Consider the following 14,344-nt stretch of genomic DNA (forward strand, 5'->3'; position numbering starts at 1 on the left):
AAGCAATTAAATAAAGCCTAACGATTATTCTTGTATTAAAACATTTATTTTATATTATTAGTAGTAGTTGCTATAATTATTACAAGAAACTGTAGTGGAAATTAGATTTGAGTTCAGATGTGATTTTTTGCACAATTTTTGATTAAATGTTGGTCATTTAATCTTCTTTCTGCAATCCTCATGGTTGCATTAAGAAGCTTTGTAATTTCAAGACAACAAAAAAAGCATCTGGGAATGTTTAAACAAAGCAAATGTGTCTATGTATCTTTGTTTTTAGAAAGCTTATCGTAGACACACACATAAATTCAACTTACAAAAACTGATATGATCCTGGTGCCATTTCTGCTTCACCGAATGTACATTCATGCATGACTTGTTTTCTACCAATATTTGATTTTCTTCTAAAAACCAGTAGAAAATATAAACATATTTGTTTTCTTAAGTCAACAAAAATGCACATCATATATATATATATATATATATATATATATATATATATATATATATATATATATATATATATATATATATATATATATATATATATATATATATATATATATATGTGGTCATCGGGGCCCTCGGGGCAGTAACCCCCAAACTGGAGCAGTGGCTACAACAGATCCCAGGAACAACATCAGACATCTCAGTCCAGAAATGTGCAGTCCTTGGCACAGCCAAGATACTGCGCAGAACCCTCAAGCTCCCAGGCCTCTGGTAGAGGACCCGAGCTCAGAGGATAAGAACCACCCGCGGTGGGTGAGAAGGGAATTTTTTATATATATATATATATATATATATATATATATATATATATATATATATATATATATATATATATATATATATATATATATATAAAATACATTAAACATCAAGACTGCCCTTCATAAAACTACATGAGAAACGAGAATTTACTCATGTCTAAAATTAACTGACAAATTGGTCCATTCATAAGTTACCACAAAGACTACCAGTGAACTTTCTTTGATCTGCAAAATGATCACACATGTTTTCCACTGTTTTGGTGATGACAGATGTGGCCAACAGAATTTTGTCCATGTTCTTGTCAAATTCCTATGATATTGCAAAGATGCTGTGAATGCTTTTTTTTTAATGCCATTATTCCATTTCTCTTAATTTGGTTATGGAGGTAACAGAACGGGGCTTCTGGCGGTGCTTAAAAGCACTGGGATTGGCAGATATCCCTTAACTTCACCCAAGATCTATGTTTCCAGTAGGAAATGACACAGGCAAAATTAATCAAATAAAAAAAGGCATTCCTTTTTGATGTATGTTTTAACGGATACTACCTTAGAATGGGCCATATTTTATTCTTAAAAACTATGGTTAAACAATGATAACGATGCTTAAAGAAAAGAGATATTTTATTGAATTATTCTACATTTTACAACCAAATGTGGGAGAGATTCTCACATTTGGTTGTGAGAATTTATTGGATGTAAATTGTATTTTGAGATGTAGGTAGAATAATTGTACTCCTAATGTGTGTTCATTATTGTTGATCTCAAGGCAATTCTTAGTTAAGTGAAAGTTAATTAAATAAATTATGTCCTTTGTCTTTAAAGGCTAATGAGTTGCTCACACAGACATTACTAAATTTTCCATAATTTTCCAACGTCTTTAAATACTACTTATCATTTGATATAAATTTGTCTGAAAGAATCTTTATATTTCTGCCAATAACCCAAACTTACATTTCAATAGTAGATTGATGCCTGATTTTATTATTTTTGTTATCTAAATAACAAATACATCAGTTGCAGATTACTGTAATCATGCCCAATCCCTGTTTTTCTCCCCAGTCTTACATTTTTACCCTCCGAGCTGTGACTTTTTAGTCTCTATTGCTTTTCTCTGATTCTTTGATATACTAAGCTCTCAGGGATTCAGGTGTTGGGGTTGGCTGCTTATGGGTGGTCAAAAGGTAACAGCTCAGAGGGCTCCGCATACCATTGGGGTCCCCCTCCCCACTGAACTCTTGAACCTTCTTCTCTCCTGCCCATGGGGTAAACCTCTTAACGCACGCGCCATTCTCCGCCAGGTCAGGCCAAGGTCTGTAGCCTTTCACGCGTTGGCTGCTAATGAGGTTTCAAAATCTCCAAGCAGGGTGAAGGCAGTCTGACCCACACTTGAGAAACTGAGGCTGTGAGAGACGGCAGTACCCTTGGTTTAAATTGCTTTTGACATAAAACCATCAAGCAATCTGCAGTCGTTTGGCTCTGAGGGAAACACCAAGAGAAATAATAGTAACTCAAATGTTTAATTTGACCTCAAAAATGATCTCTGGATTTGCAGCTGTCTTTGGGTAAGTTCTTTCTGATCACTATCCAATGTGGCATTTGTGGACATGAAAGCAGTCACAAACTTGTTCTTATGTTGTGTATTAGAGGGATGCGTATTAAAGTTTAAACTCCAGGAATTTGGATTATTTCTCAAGGATTTTCTTTTTGCAAATCTTCGTGTGAGCTCAATGAAATGTGAAAAATATTGAATGAAATTGTTCTGTTATTCGGTGTCAGAAAACATATTGCTATGATATTAAATTGTCTTAAATCAATTATTTTTTTTTGGTCTTTAAGGTTACCCTGAAATAAATAATGATGAAAAACTGAAATACTAAGCTTTGAACAACTGTTCAAAACTTAATATTGTATCTTTTTTTTTTGTTTTAGATCACTCCAAAATAAAATTTAGATTTTATTTTGCAGTGATTATCCAGGAATGCAAAAATTTTTTTCTTCTTAGTTTTAAAAAGGCTACTGGATGACCAGTTTCATAATTTACTGTTGCAGAATCACAAGCCCCTGCCCTCAACTGCGCAAGACTGTTCCACACTGAAGGCTCCCCACTGGCTCATCTCACCTTAGTGGAGCTCATTTCCACAGCAAAATGGAAATTTATTAAAAATAAATACATTCAAGAAGCTACTAATCCTCATAGCATTCAGCAAACATATCACAGAGGAAGGCTTGTTAAAGTGAAAATATTTTTAGAAGCATCCAGACTATTGCATTGTCTTTTTCTCTCTTTACAGAATTTCAGAAATATAATTGTTGATGTATTCACTGCATTCTTTTTATATCAGTTATGATAATGCAGTTTAATTCTATTGTCAATTTGAAATAACCTTCAATATGATATTCTTTTATAAATTAATTTAGAATAATTAATTTTTGTATTTTTGATTTTTTTTCTTTTTTTGGTTGTAATTCCTAATTTGATATGCATTTTAAATTCTTTTGAATACTTCAAATGTTATACTCATGAACCAATTTACAGTCCTTTATTTTAATTCTTTTATATTGTGAATATGATTTAATTCTTCCATTTGTAAAACATGTGATATTTGCTGTTTATTTTTTAAAAATACTTTTATCTTTTCTTGCATGTAATGTGCAACAAAATTAAACAGACTTTTTGTTACACCAATTGATTTCATTCTGTATTACTCTTATTGCTCATGTGTAACTCCGTGTTAAGTACTAGGGAAGTTGCATACTGTTAGGCGATATAGTCGCTGCAGCTATACATTAAGCAGGATTAATTGCATATAATATTTAACATATTAAATTGTGCACTAGAAAAGAGTAAATAATTACCTACAAGTAATTATTAACATTAACATTTAAATGTACATCTATGATAAGATTTTATTTAGGTATGTTCTTTATAGATGTTATTCTTATAATAAATAAATTACATCATCCCTCGTCCCGTTCATATTACATCCATTTCATAAAGAAATCATGAAATACACTGAAAGTGAGAAAGACATTAGCAAGATTCCACATTCTTATACTTTATGTAAAAAAAAAAAAAATAGAAAAATGTAAAGCAGAGTTCTGATTATATTAGATTTAACCTAGAGTAGTGATAAAGATCATTTTACACTTGGTTGGGGGTAGTTTTATTCACTACCATATTTTAAATTATAATTTTGCAACAGCAGTTACATACTTTGTCTGTTTTGTTTCCTTATCCTGAAATCACCAATATTGTAGTTGGTTTCAATTTAGAAAATGACAATTAACGGTTATATGCATAAAAAATATCAAATTACATCTACAATAGTTAAATAAAACAGACAAAGAAACAAATGGAGCTTGCTCCAAATCTGTTTGGAGATTTTGATAAAAAGACCTGTATATTTTGTAAATAAATAGAAATAATCCTAATATTTGAATTTGGTATTATAAAATTCAGATTATTGAATAGTTTTTGCACTGCTTGTGTTTTTATTTTTAATATTTTACTGCTGGTTTAAAATTAATGTCATAATTAAACAACCCTGTGGACTTTCAAAAAAAAAAAATAGTTGAAATGTGGTAAATAAATCAACTATTGGCCACATTTTCTGTTTTTCGTAACAGATCTTATTTTTTATTGAGAAGAGTCAATTTGGGCTTTCCATTTTAGAAAATAAAACAATGACAATATTACAAATAATGAAATTGTTACATCATTCACAGGGTTACAGTCAATATACATTTATACAGAAATACAGGATCTCCCACATCAGTCACAGTGGTCTGAACCGGCACTGGTCTATTATGTGGGCATTAACAGATCAGTGGAACAGGGATATCCCCCTGACTGCACTAATCAGGAGCCAGAGTGGTATTTGGTGGAGGGGGTAGATGTTGGGGGCAGGTGGGAGCAACAGAGGGGAACACACAGGAGAACACATGTGCCAGGACGCTGTAATGGTACAAATGTTTGTTCAACAGGGGAAAATACACGGGCTTACTCTTAGCAGCAGCCAGTATTTGTCCATCAGCAGCTTGCTCAAGTCTCCAAAACACTGAAGATTTGCCTGCTGCAGAATTCATAAACTAAATGGGCTTGAAAATGTCAGTCTAAGAACATTTGAAACACATCAGTAGAGGGCGCCATGCTGCTTCCCGCTGCAGCTGTTAAACTACACAACATGAGGCTGACTTTTTTACAACATGGATCGGCAAATGTTTATCATGTAACTGTAACACTCAAACTTTACCCTTTTCCTCCGTCCTTGAAAAAATGGCACACTGTAAAGAGAAGGCTGAGTAGTTCTGCTTTGCATCGCAGATATAAAGATTAAACAAATTGTTTTGCTACGAAAAATGTAGTTCAAAAATGTGGAACGCAATCATTGATGTCACAGCCAAAAACCATTTTAAAAAAAGTAAAACGCTTTTTTAATGAGTGCAGCAGGAGACTATGTATGTAAATTAAACAATGTGCACAATTATCTTTTTTAAATATATATATATATTTACAAATAACCAACTGTTTGAGTAATCATAAAATAATAAAGATATCCAACTACATCTCAATTTTGAGTTCCACTGCCGTTTGAGGAAATAATTTCACTTACATCAAATATTCTGTCTCATTTCAGAGAAAATAAAAAAAATAATTACAGTGAAAATTCCTTCAGAAATATTCTTGCTATAAATGTGTCACACACTAATCAGAAGCCTAATTTTTTTATACATTTTGACAATATTCAGTTGCTTAAATTAAACATAAGGGGTCCACTGTTCAATGTGCTCCCTAAACTGCAACGATGTAGAGTTGCAAGTATTAGATTACTTTATAAAGTTTTATAAAGCAAATTATTTTATTTCCGAATTTCACAATGCAAATCTGAAATTTCAAATGCAAAACAAGCAAAAGCACTTGCCTTACAAAAAAAGAAAAAGAAAAAAAATAGACAGTAAGCAGAAGGGATTACCCACACCCTCTTTAAGGTAGTTCCTTGAAGTAAATGTCAAGAATAATTGCTTGATTAATAACTCAAAGTCTTGGCAGAGTCCACAGACAAGCCTCTGAATGAGCTATAATGGGGCTGGAGAAAAGAAATATTGTACCTTGCCAGCCTTTTGCATACTGCAAATTAATTTCTTGCACATTAAATGCTTTTCCTGATGACGGAATATTTCCCATACTGTGAGAATTCATGCTACATTTTAAAACAAAACTGATGAGCTGGTACATGCTGCGAAATAAAAAAATAGAAACGGAAAAAGGTCAGAAAAAACACTAAGTTTTGGTGGCAACTAGGTCACAGTACTGCATCTCACTTTGCTTCCCAGTTTTCTGTGGCTCACGATTCTCCCCCTCTACTTTCACAAAGCGTTTTATAGAAAATTCCAGGGCAATATTTGCTATTATGTATCCTGCTGCAAAGGAAAAAAAAAAATCAATCCCTCTCTGCTTTAAAGTCAGAGGACAGCTGGGGATAAAGTAAGATAGGATGACAGAGGTGGAGTAACTGAGGTTTCTCTCTTTTTTTTCAAAGAGAGTATTTAGTGCCAAAGCTGCCTATAGTGGGAACATAAAAACTCAGGTCAGCGTCTGAAGGTTTGGTTCAAGTAAACATGAGAAGCATTGTCCAGTCTGGAGGAATCTCAGTGGCACATACCATTAGGACAAGACAAGACACAACTGCTACGCTGTTGAATGTTAATATGCCTGCTGCTGCTGATGCGTTTTAAACACACCGAGACTGAACCAGACAACTGGCCAAAGCCGACTAAGAGTAGATCAGAGGAAGCCGTTTGACAGGTGGTCGACAGGCATGTGTGTTATCAGGAGGACAGAGAGAAGAAATCGGTGCCTGGGCAGAGAAGCTGTGATCGGGGTGCAGCCGCCCCACTGTGACCAGACACATCTGACCGATGGCTCACAGCTGGACACCCATGTCTGTCTGTCAGCTCTCAGGGCAGAGCCCGGCAGGAGCTCAGCATTACTGCTCATCATTTATTAGTTGTATGCATAAACCCATGTCTGATTCACCATCTCTGAAGAGTCACAGGCTTTTCTTGAACTCCATCTCCCCCTTTACAAAACCTACAACAGGTTAACAGCAACAACACAAACCAGGACTGGCAGTTCAGTACTCATGTAACAATTAGTTCTCATAAAATAATATACAACGAATGCATACAAGTGAAGAACAAAAGCTTTTACAAGGAAAAGCTTTATCTACATGGTTTTGTGCATGACTTGTCCTTCAAAAATAAATGGAAAGCAATGGAGGAAGATCCCGAGAGTTGGTAACAAAAAATAAACTCAAACTCGTGGGAACAATAGAAATTCAAAAATAGTCATATCAGAATTGCAACAATATAGCACACATTTTAATTTTTATTCAACAAATGTATGACTGTGACATGACTGTGAATGTAAAACAACTGTGTGGTATCAAAACTTTAATCATTGAAGCATAAACATCCTTTTTTTTTAAACAGGAAAACTGGAAGAATACTGAATATAGTACTAGACTAATTGCTGCAAATCAAAGCACTGTGAAATTAACCACTCACTCAGCATGCTATCAAACACAAGATTCGACACTGTTAGAAGCTACCTTTTTCTTTGTGTGTGTGACATGTGAGTGCAACATGTGCAAGTACGCACAGACGGCACTTCAGATGAACACCCTGAAGGAGGATGCTGTAACTGGATTATTTCGTCTTTATGTAGAGTCAGATGTAAACAGTAGAACCTGTTTTTTTTTATTATTATTATTTATTTATTTTTTATCTTTTTCTAAGAATCTCTGCTGGAAGTCAGTTTTGCTATTTTTTGCACAAGCTAAAACGATGCAGCAAGAGGCAACAACTACTTAAATCCTCCCTGTAGTACCTGTAGTCATTCCTTCAGCTCTTGAACTAATCGCCTAGAATAACTATCTCTGAGTCATCATGTTATGGCAGGTCAAGTGCATCTGATATGTACAGCACAGGATCATGACTAGAGTGTGAAGGGGAAGAGTTCTATTTGGCAGACTGTGAATATTTCACTGTGAAAAAAAAATAAACTAGTCTTTAGTTAGAGGAAGCATGGTAAGAGGGATTCTTCAATACAAAATATCAACATTAAAAATTTCTCTCAGTGAGAGAAAAGTTTTTCCCATTTTCTTTCAAGCTGATTTCTCTGCAAAATTCGTCCATTTCACTGATTGTGGTTTTAACATCAGTCTATGCCACAAGTTGTCCATTTCATGGTTTGCATTTCTTTTTTTTTTCCTTTTTTATTTACCTGTGGAACCAGTTGGGCGTGCATGTCAAGTTCTCCTTTGTCCTCCAAAAGGCCACAGAGAACATTGCGTTTCCAGATGCGGTCCAAAATTTAAAACCAGACACTTTCCACGCTTTGTTGAAGATCCTCTTCTCAACTCTTCCTTCGTTTCTTTTGTTGCCCTTTTAAAGGGTAGCTTTCCTACTCAGTTCTCTAGTGTACAACCTCATAACATCTATAAATTTAGATAAACTCCTTTCCTTATCAGTATTTTTTCCTTTTCTTTCAAAAAAAAATCTTTACAAAATTAGCAGAATAAACAAAAAAGGGGGTAATAAATGTTGAAACAAATAAAATTGATGGAAGATTGAAAACTGATTTGCTGGTCACTTCTAACCTCCCGTGTCTCTGGCTCTAATGGTGGGTTTGGCTGTGGGCCTCCTGGATTCTTCAGCACTTTGACTTGCAGCGTCCCAGCTCTCCACAACTTATCCCAAGCATGGAGGGAAAGCCAGGGAAGAGGGAGAGGAGGAGGAGAGAGGGAACAGGAGAGGGGAACGTGGGGCTTGATAGCAGCCTGGTGGGAAGACCAGACACAATGCCACACAGGAAAAAAGAAAATCCACTCCATTCTCCACGTCCAGAGCCCTGTCTCCCAACACCTTTTGCCCCCCTCTGCTCCTCTCAAGAGGGTCAAACCTCCACTGACTGAATCTGGTTCATCTGTGCACGCATCATCTGGACGCTGTTCAGGATTTTCTTTTGATGGCCTGCTAAAGTCACACCAACCCTCAAGATGTCACTGTGAAGCACAAAAACAAATGTCAGCCTAATGTTACCACTGGTTATATACAATATTATTGATGCATGTATACAAAACAAAACTGGTGAATGCTTCAAAAAGCAATATATATTCAATACAACAGAAATCTGCTGGGTAAAATCAGATGAGAAACAAGAGAGCAGCAGTAAAAGACCAAGTTTTAAAAGAGTTTCCTGCCTCTATTATCTATGTAAGCTTATATATATATATATATATATATATATATATATATATATATATATATATATATATATATATATATATATATATATATATACGTATACGTGTTGTGCATATGTGTTATTTTGCTAAATACACCTTTAGATTATGGATGTACAGAAAAAAAAGTTTTTACAATTATCAGAATCATGAACAATTTGTTATAACTAATAGACATCTGAGAATGCTAAAATCTGAGGTTCCACAAGACTTTGTCTTGAAACCACTGTCTTTTGATTTATTAAAGATATGTTTTCTGCTACGTTAGTTCTTTCCTCTCCTGTAATAATTAGATTTTTTTTCTTCATAGAAATGTTTCATGACAATGGCTAAAAACTGTGCTGATCTTTTCCATCGCTTCAGTCTAAATTTGTTATCTCCAAAAGTACACACTTATTGCAACCTTTCTTCCATCTTATCAGTACATTTTTCTTTTATTGTTGTCCATTGATTTGCTGTGACTCTGTTGTGACATTGTTTAAAAATTATTCTATTCAACTGACAAAAGTTTTGGCTGATTTGTTGGTGTATCACTTTTTATTCAGCTAAAGTAATCCTTAGATTGACATACATACATGTTTGTTGTTTTTTTTTTACTACAGCTTACTCTATTTAAAGACCTTTCACATTTCAATAATGTGGCGGCAATGCAAACATTATTTAGTAACTACAGGGCAGCTATTTATCTATAACACAATACATGCTTCTACTCCTATGCTGCATCTCAGCAGTAACCACATTTGTTGGATTACACATTATTATCTGTTTGTCTGAAAAGCTGAAGCTAAACATCTCTGTGGGCTGACCTCTGGCTTGTATTGTTGTTCCCTAACAGGAAATGACTTTTGTTGTTTCTGTACAAGCGTGATGATACTTTTTCCAGTAACTTAACCTTTTCCCTCCTGAAAGTAAGGATCAATATGGCCCTGTTTAACACATGAAAAAGGCTTTTATAAATCCCAAGCTCCAAGTTATTGTACCCACTGTTTAGCGTCCCAGCTCGAACATTATTTGAAAATAGCATCCAGAAATAGCATAATTTACAACAGGCCGCAGAGTCTTGTTTCTCCTAAGATTTAAACCTCAAACCTCTGAACACCCACTACTTTTCAAAGTTTTCTTTGCACTTATCAGACTTTCAGTGCAGGCCAAGGTATCATTAACACTTACTCCATGGTCATCTGAGACACCACATCAAATGTAGAAAAGTCAGAATTGGCAAAGTTTTCTTTGTACTGGCCCATTTTGATGGCATCCAGCCACTCATCAACAGTGCTGAAGGTGGAGAAGTCTGGGATGCTGCGGTCCAGGAGAGGGAGATGGACCCTACAGGGGAGATAAGAAGGACGGCTCAAGAATAATAATAGTTCAAAGTGGAAGATCTAACATCATGGTCAGTCCAGACCACCTGCAGATGATTCAAAAATGAATTATAATGTTACATTTTCAAAATGTTTGACAGCACGTAGAGAATCCCACAAGTCTAATCCATGACAAAATATTTTCCAAACTGTTTCCTCATAAAGGGTATTTTCCAAATGAGGTGATAGTCTTCAGGGAGCCAGCGTATTCACTGAATGTCTCTGGAAAATATGGGTTGCGGTTCTGTACTATACCGCAAATGAAAGTAAAGGCCGGGATAATGGAAATCAGCAAAGCCCTGGCCCTGACAGCAAGCTAACACCTAAAGCAGAGATGCCTGAAAATGTTTTGTTTAAAAAAACTGCAGAGCTGCTCCAACCCCAGGATTGCCTGGAGCATTCGTGGGAAGGTTTGGATCGATCAAACCAAAAGGCTTTCATTTACATAACCGCTAGGCGCCAGGAAAAACAAGAGAAACTGCATTTGGCAAATGTTAAGAGTGCCACACATGACACTGTCGCAAAAGCACATATATTTTAGTCAACAATTGAAAACCTTGGTACTGACAGAAGCTGAGGTGAATCATACACTTAAAGATGTTATCCATATCAGTTTGGAAGAAACCAAAATAAAAAGGCCTATTTTCTGTGATGCCAATGGAGACATGAATAAACGCACAACCAAATACCTCACGGGGGAGAAGAAGGAATCACAAAAAGGAGAAAAGCGCAGACTGAAAATACAAAGACTCAGCTTGTGTTTTACTTACCCTGAAGATAAAGGAGTCATAGCTTTCAGTGTGTTCGGATTACGGATCATCTTGTCGAGGTTGTTGACAATCTGGCTGAACTTGGGACGGTTGTTACGGTCCTTCTGCCAGCAATCCAACATGAGCTGGTGCAGCGCGTTGGGACAGTCCATTGGCGGGGGCAGCCGGTAATCCTGCTCTATAGCATTAATGACCTGCAGGGGAGATACATCACTTTAAGAAAGATATCACATATCAAAACATGCAGTTTCCCACAAAATTTTTTTTAAAATCTGAACAGGAAGCAAAAAGGTTTTGACAGAACTGTATGATGTGACACAGATGCCTACTTAAATTACCCACTCTTCAAAATGCTTCAAACAAGAAAACATATCTTGTAAGTAAATTAAACATTTTTTTTAGAATTTCAAAATATCATTGATTTCTAGTGTAGTTTCAAAAATACCTCTAGTTTTAAGCTGTTCATTTAAATTTTTCATTGTTGCTTTCAAAAGAACCAATAGAAAAGTACTGTAGATTTAACTGTATGTTGCATTTTTCTGACACACTACTTTGATAGTGTGTACACTGATATCAAAACCTTTAAAAATACAGGCTAGGTGTTTTTTCAGCAACATGTTCTGTGCTGAAAATTAGATAATCAATCACCTTTTTTAGTGTATTTAATGTTCAGTTCTTATAAAGCCACTTTACAGATATGTCTGACACTTGTATACAGAGGTAGTGCATAGTTAACAGAGAGGAACAACCTCAAGCCCACTTGCAGGAAGGGCACATAATTCCCTGCTCATTATCAGGGTCATTAAAGAAACTCCATTCAGATGCAGATTAATCTTATTCACAAGATCTCCAAACGAGGACCCCGATGGAGAAGAAACACTATCTGGAGCTGCTAATATGATAACCGTTGAGGTTCTCAGTCCCTCTTAGCACATTAGTGTTCTCACTTTCAATTTGAAACTATTTTCATTATCTCTCTCCCCATAATTTGCTCTCTCCTTCACTACCCAGAGGGAAACAGAAAATGGAGACTAGTGAAGAGCAGAAATTGTCCACTGAACACTGCTGTGAATTTCAAATGATCTGATTATGTCTGTGTGCAAAGTGTGGGGGAATTTTCATATAAAACCCTTGTGTTTAGCCAAGAGAAAGGAGACACCATTGACAAATTTTATCTCAGAGGAATTTGAGGCTTTATTAGAACGCAGCGAACCAAAAATATATATGTGCACTGAGAGTTGGGGAATAAATGTTTTAGGGTGGCCCGTAGCCTAAAAAAATTAACAGCAGGGGCAAAAAGCTTGTTAAATACGTACATCTTGGTTGGTCATGTCCCAGTAAGGTCTCTCTCCGTAAGACATGACTTCCCACATGACAATCCCATAGCTCCACACATCGCTGGCTGAGGTGAACTTCCTGTATTGGATTGCTTCGGGAGCAGTCCATCGGATAGGGATCTTCCCTCCCTGTGAAAATGAGGGGAATGACCCAAGTGAGGCAAGCGACACCGAAACCTGACCGCCACAGTCTGGAGAGACACTATTGACAGAAACAATACACTAACAGTGTAATCCAAACTGGGAGGTGAATATAACAAAACTCTTAGGAGGAAAAGTGTGGTACATGGAATATTCTAGACAGAAGAAGGATAAAGAAAACAAGTGGAGAGATGACATTTGTCCTGATAGAGGGAACAGAGTGGGGGGGGCGCACTGCAGCATGTACGTCAATTCCTGGTTTAGTCCTTAAAATAACACAAAAAAACAAACTTTCTGGCAGAACTATGCAATGAGTTGTCAAGCAAGGACTTGTTTGACTTATTTTAGAAGACTGATAACATCCACCAAAATCAGTTGAGTGTGTTTACAAGGTAAGAGTTCAAATGTTTTATTACCAGAGCGCTTGTGTATGTCGGATCTGATGTATCGTCCTCCAAAAAGCGTGAGAGACCGAAGTCTGACACTTTGCACACAAGGTTGCTGTTGACCAGGATGTTCCGAGCAGCAAGGTCACGATGCACATAATTCATGTCAGCAAGGTACTTCATGCCCGAAGCAATGCCGCGCAGCATTCCAACAAGCTGGATCACAGTGAACTGCCCATCGTTTTGCTGAGAAAAAGATATATTAGGTCATAAATTATTTATAGATCAAACAGAAAACAAGTCTCTTAATACTCACATGACAATATTATTCTTCAATAAACTTATAAAGGCTAAATCTCAAGGTGAAATTTTCTGTGGTAACAGATAATTTCTGGGGTTGCTTGAAAAAGTATTTTACTAGATTTTAATGGCATATCTGAGTACTTATGTTTAGATATTTTTTTATATTTCTGATATAACCTCAGAAAAAGACTTTATTCTTATTTTATTTTATGCAGGGACAACTATACTATTTAGACTGTCCACAAAATGCACTGCTTTCATGGTTGCAGTTTAACTCTTCATTTAACCACATCTAAATTCTAAGCATTTACTGCATTATAGAAAAAAAAATTGTTAAAGCATTTTATAAAGCAGCTTTGACAATGTTCCTCCAAGTTATTATTTTTTTTCGATTGTGTGTAAAGTCTGCCAGTTTGAATCAGTTTGTTGAGACTTCAGTATTTATATTGTACTATCAGCGAAGGATTACTAAGCTGTGCTGTTGAGAGTTTACTTCTCTTCTGTTATGCATTCTAGCATATAAAAACACCATATGGATGTGTTAACAAGGTCAAAAGCTTGATTCTCACCAGGGGTGGCCTTTAACCACCAAACTGCCAGCCATATGCCAGTTTTTTTTAAAGATTTTTACTTAGGTTGTCTTGTTTAATAATAACCTTGCAATCGCTCGACCTTTTGATCAAAGTTTTATGCAAAATGTCTTTGTTCGCATAATGAATCACAATTAAGATATGAATTAAGACATATACCAGAAAAATAAGCATATACTGGAGAAAGCTATCGCGATTAGGGTGATGGCAAGTAGGTCTGCCAATGTCAAAGATTTCATCACCAAAGACAGACAGGAAAAATACCAGTGGACATAAAAGTCTCATCAACCTTTATAAGAAAGATTTCACAGCTGTGATATGAATAAAATTTTTTGTAGTGATTATTGAGAAGGTTACACTTTCATCATGCCTTTGTTTACTAA

At 35.7% G+C, this 14,344-nt stretch overlaps 1 protein-coding gene across 3 annotated transcripts in view; it reads right to left on the reverse strand.

The window, feature by feature from the left end:
• Window positions 1-4,370: 4,370 nt before the first annotated feature.
• ephb2b (eph receptor B2b) overlaps window positions 4,371-14,344 on the reverse strand; it is a 122,221-nt gene continuing 112,247 nt past the window's right edge. For all 3 annotated transcript variants that reach the window (XM_055050198.1, XM_055050199.1, XM_055050197.1), the window contains exons 12-16: window positions 13,099-13,314; window positions 12,521-12,670; window positions 11,205-11,398; window positions 10,244-10,399; window positions 4,371-8,833 (exon numbers count right to left, since the gene is read on the reverse strand). In XM_055050198.1, the coding sequence (XP_054906173.1) occupies window positions 8,725-8,833; window positions 10,244-10,399; window positions 11,205-11,398; window positions 12,521-12,670; window positions 13,099-13,314 (825 nt within the window). In that variant the 3' untranslated portion in view covers window positions 4,371-8,724. The remainder of the gene's footprint in view (window positions 8,834-10,243; window positions 10,400-11,204; window positions 11,399-12,520; window positions 12,671-13,098; window positions 13,315-14,344) is intronic.

Source organism: Poeciliopsis prolifica, unplaced genomic scaffold (genome assembly GCF_027474105.1).
Source record: "Poeciliopsis prolifica strain line A6 unplaced genomic scaffold, Auburn_PproV2 SCAFFOLD030, whole genome shotgun sequence".
In the NCBI taxonomy this organism is placed as follows: domain Eukaryota; kingdom Metazoa; phylum Chordata; class Actinopteri; order Cyprinodontiformes; family Poeciliidae; genus Poeciliopsis; species Poeciliopsis prolifica.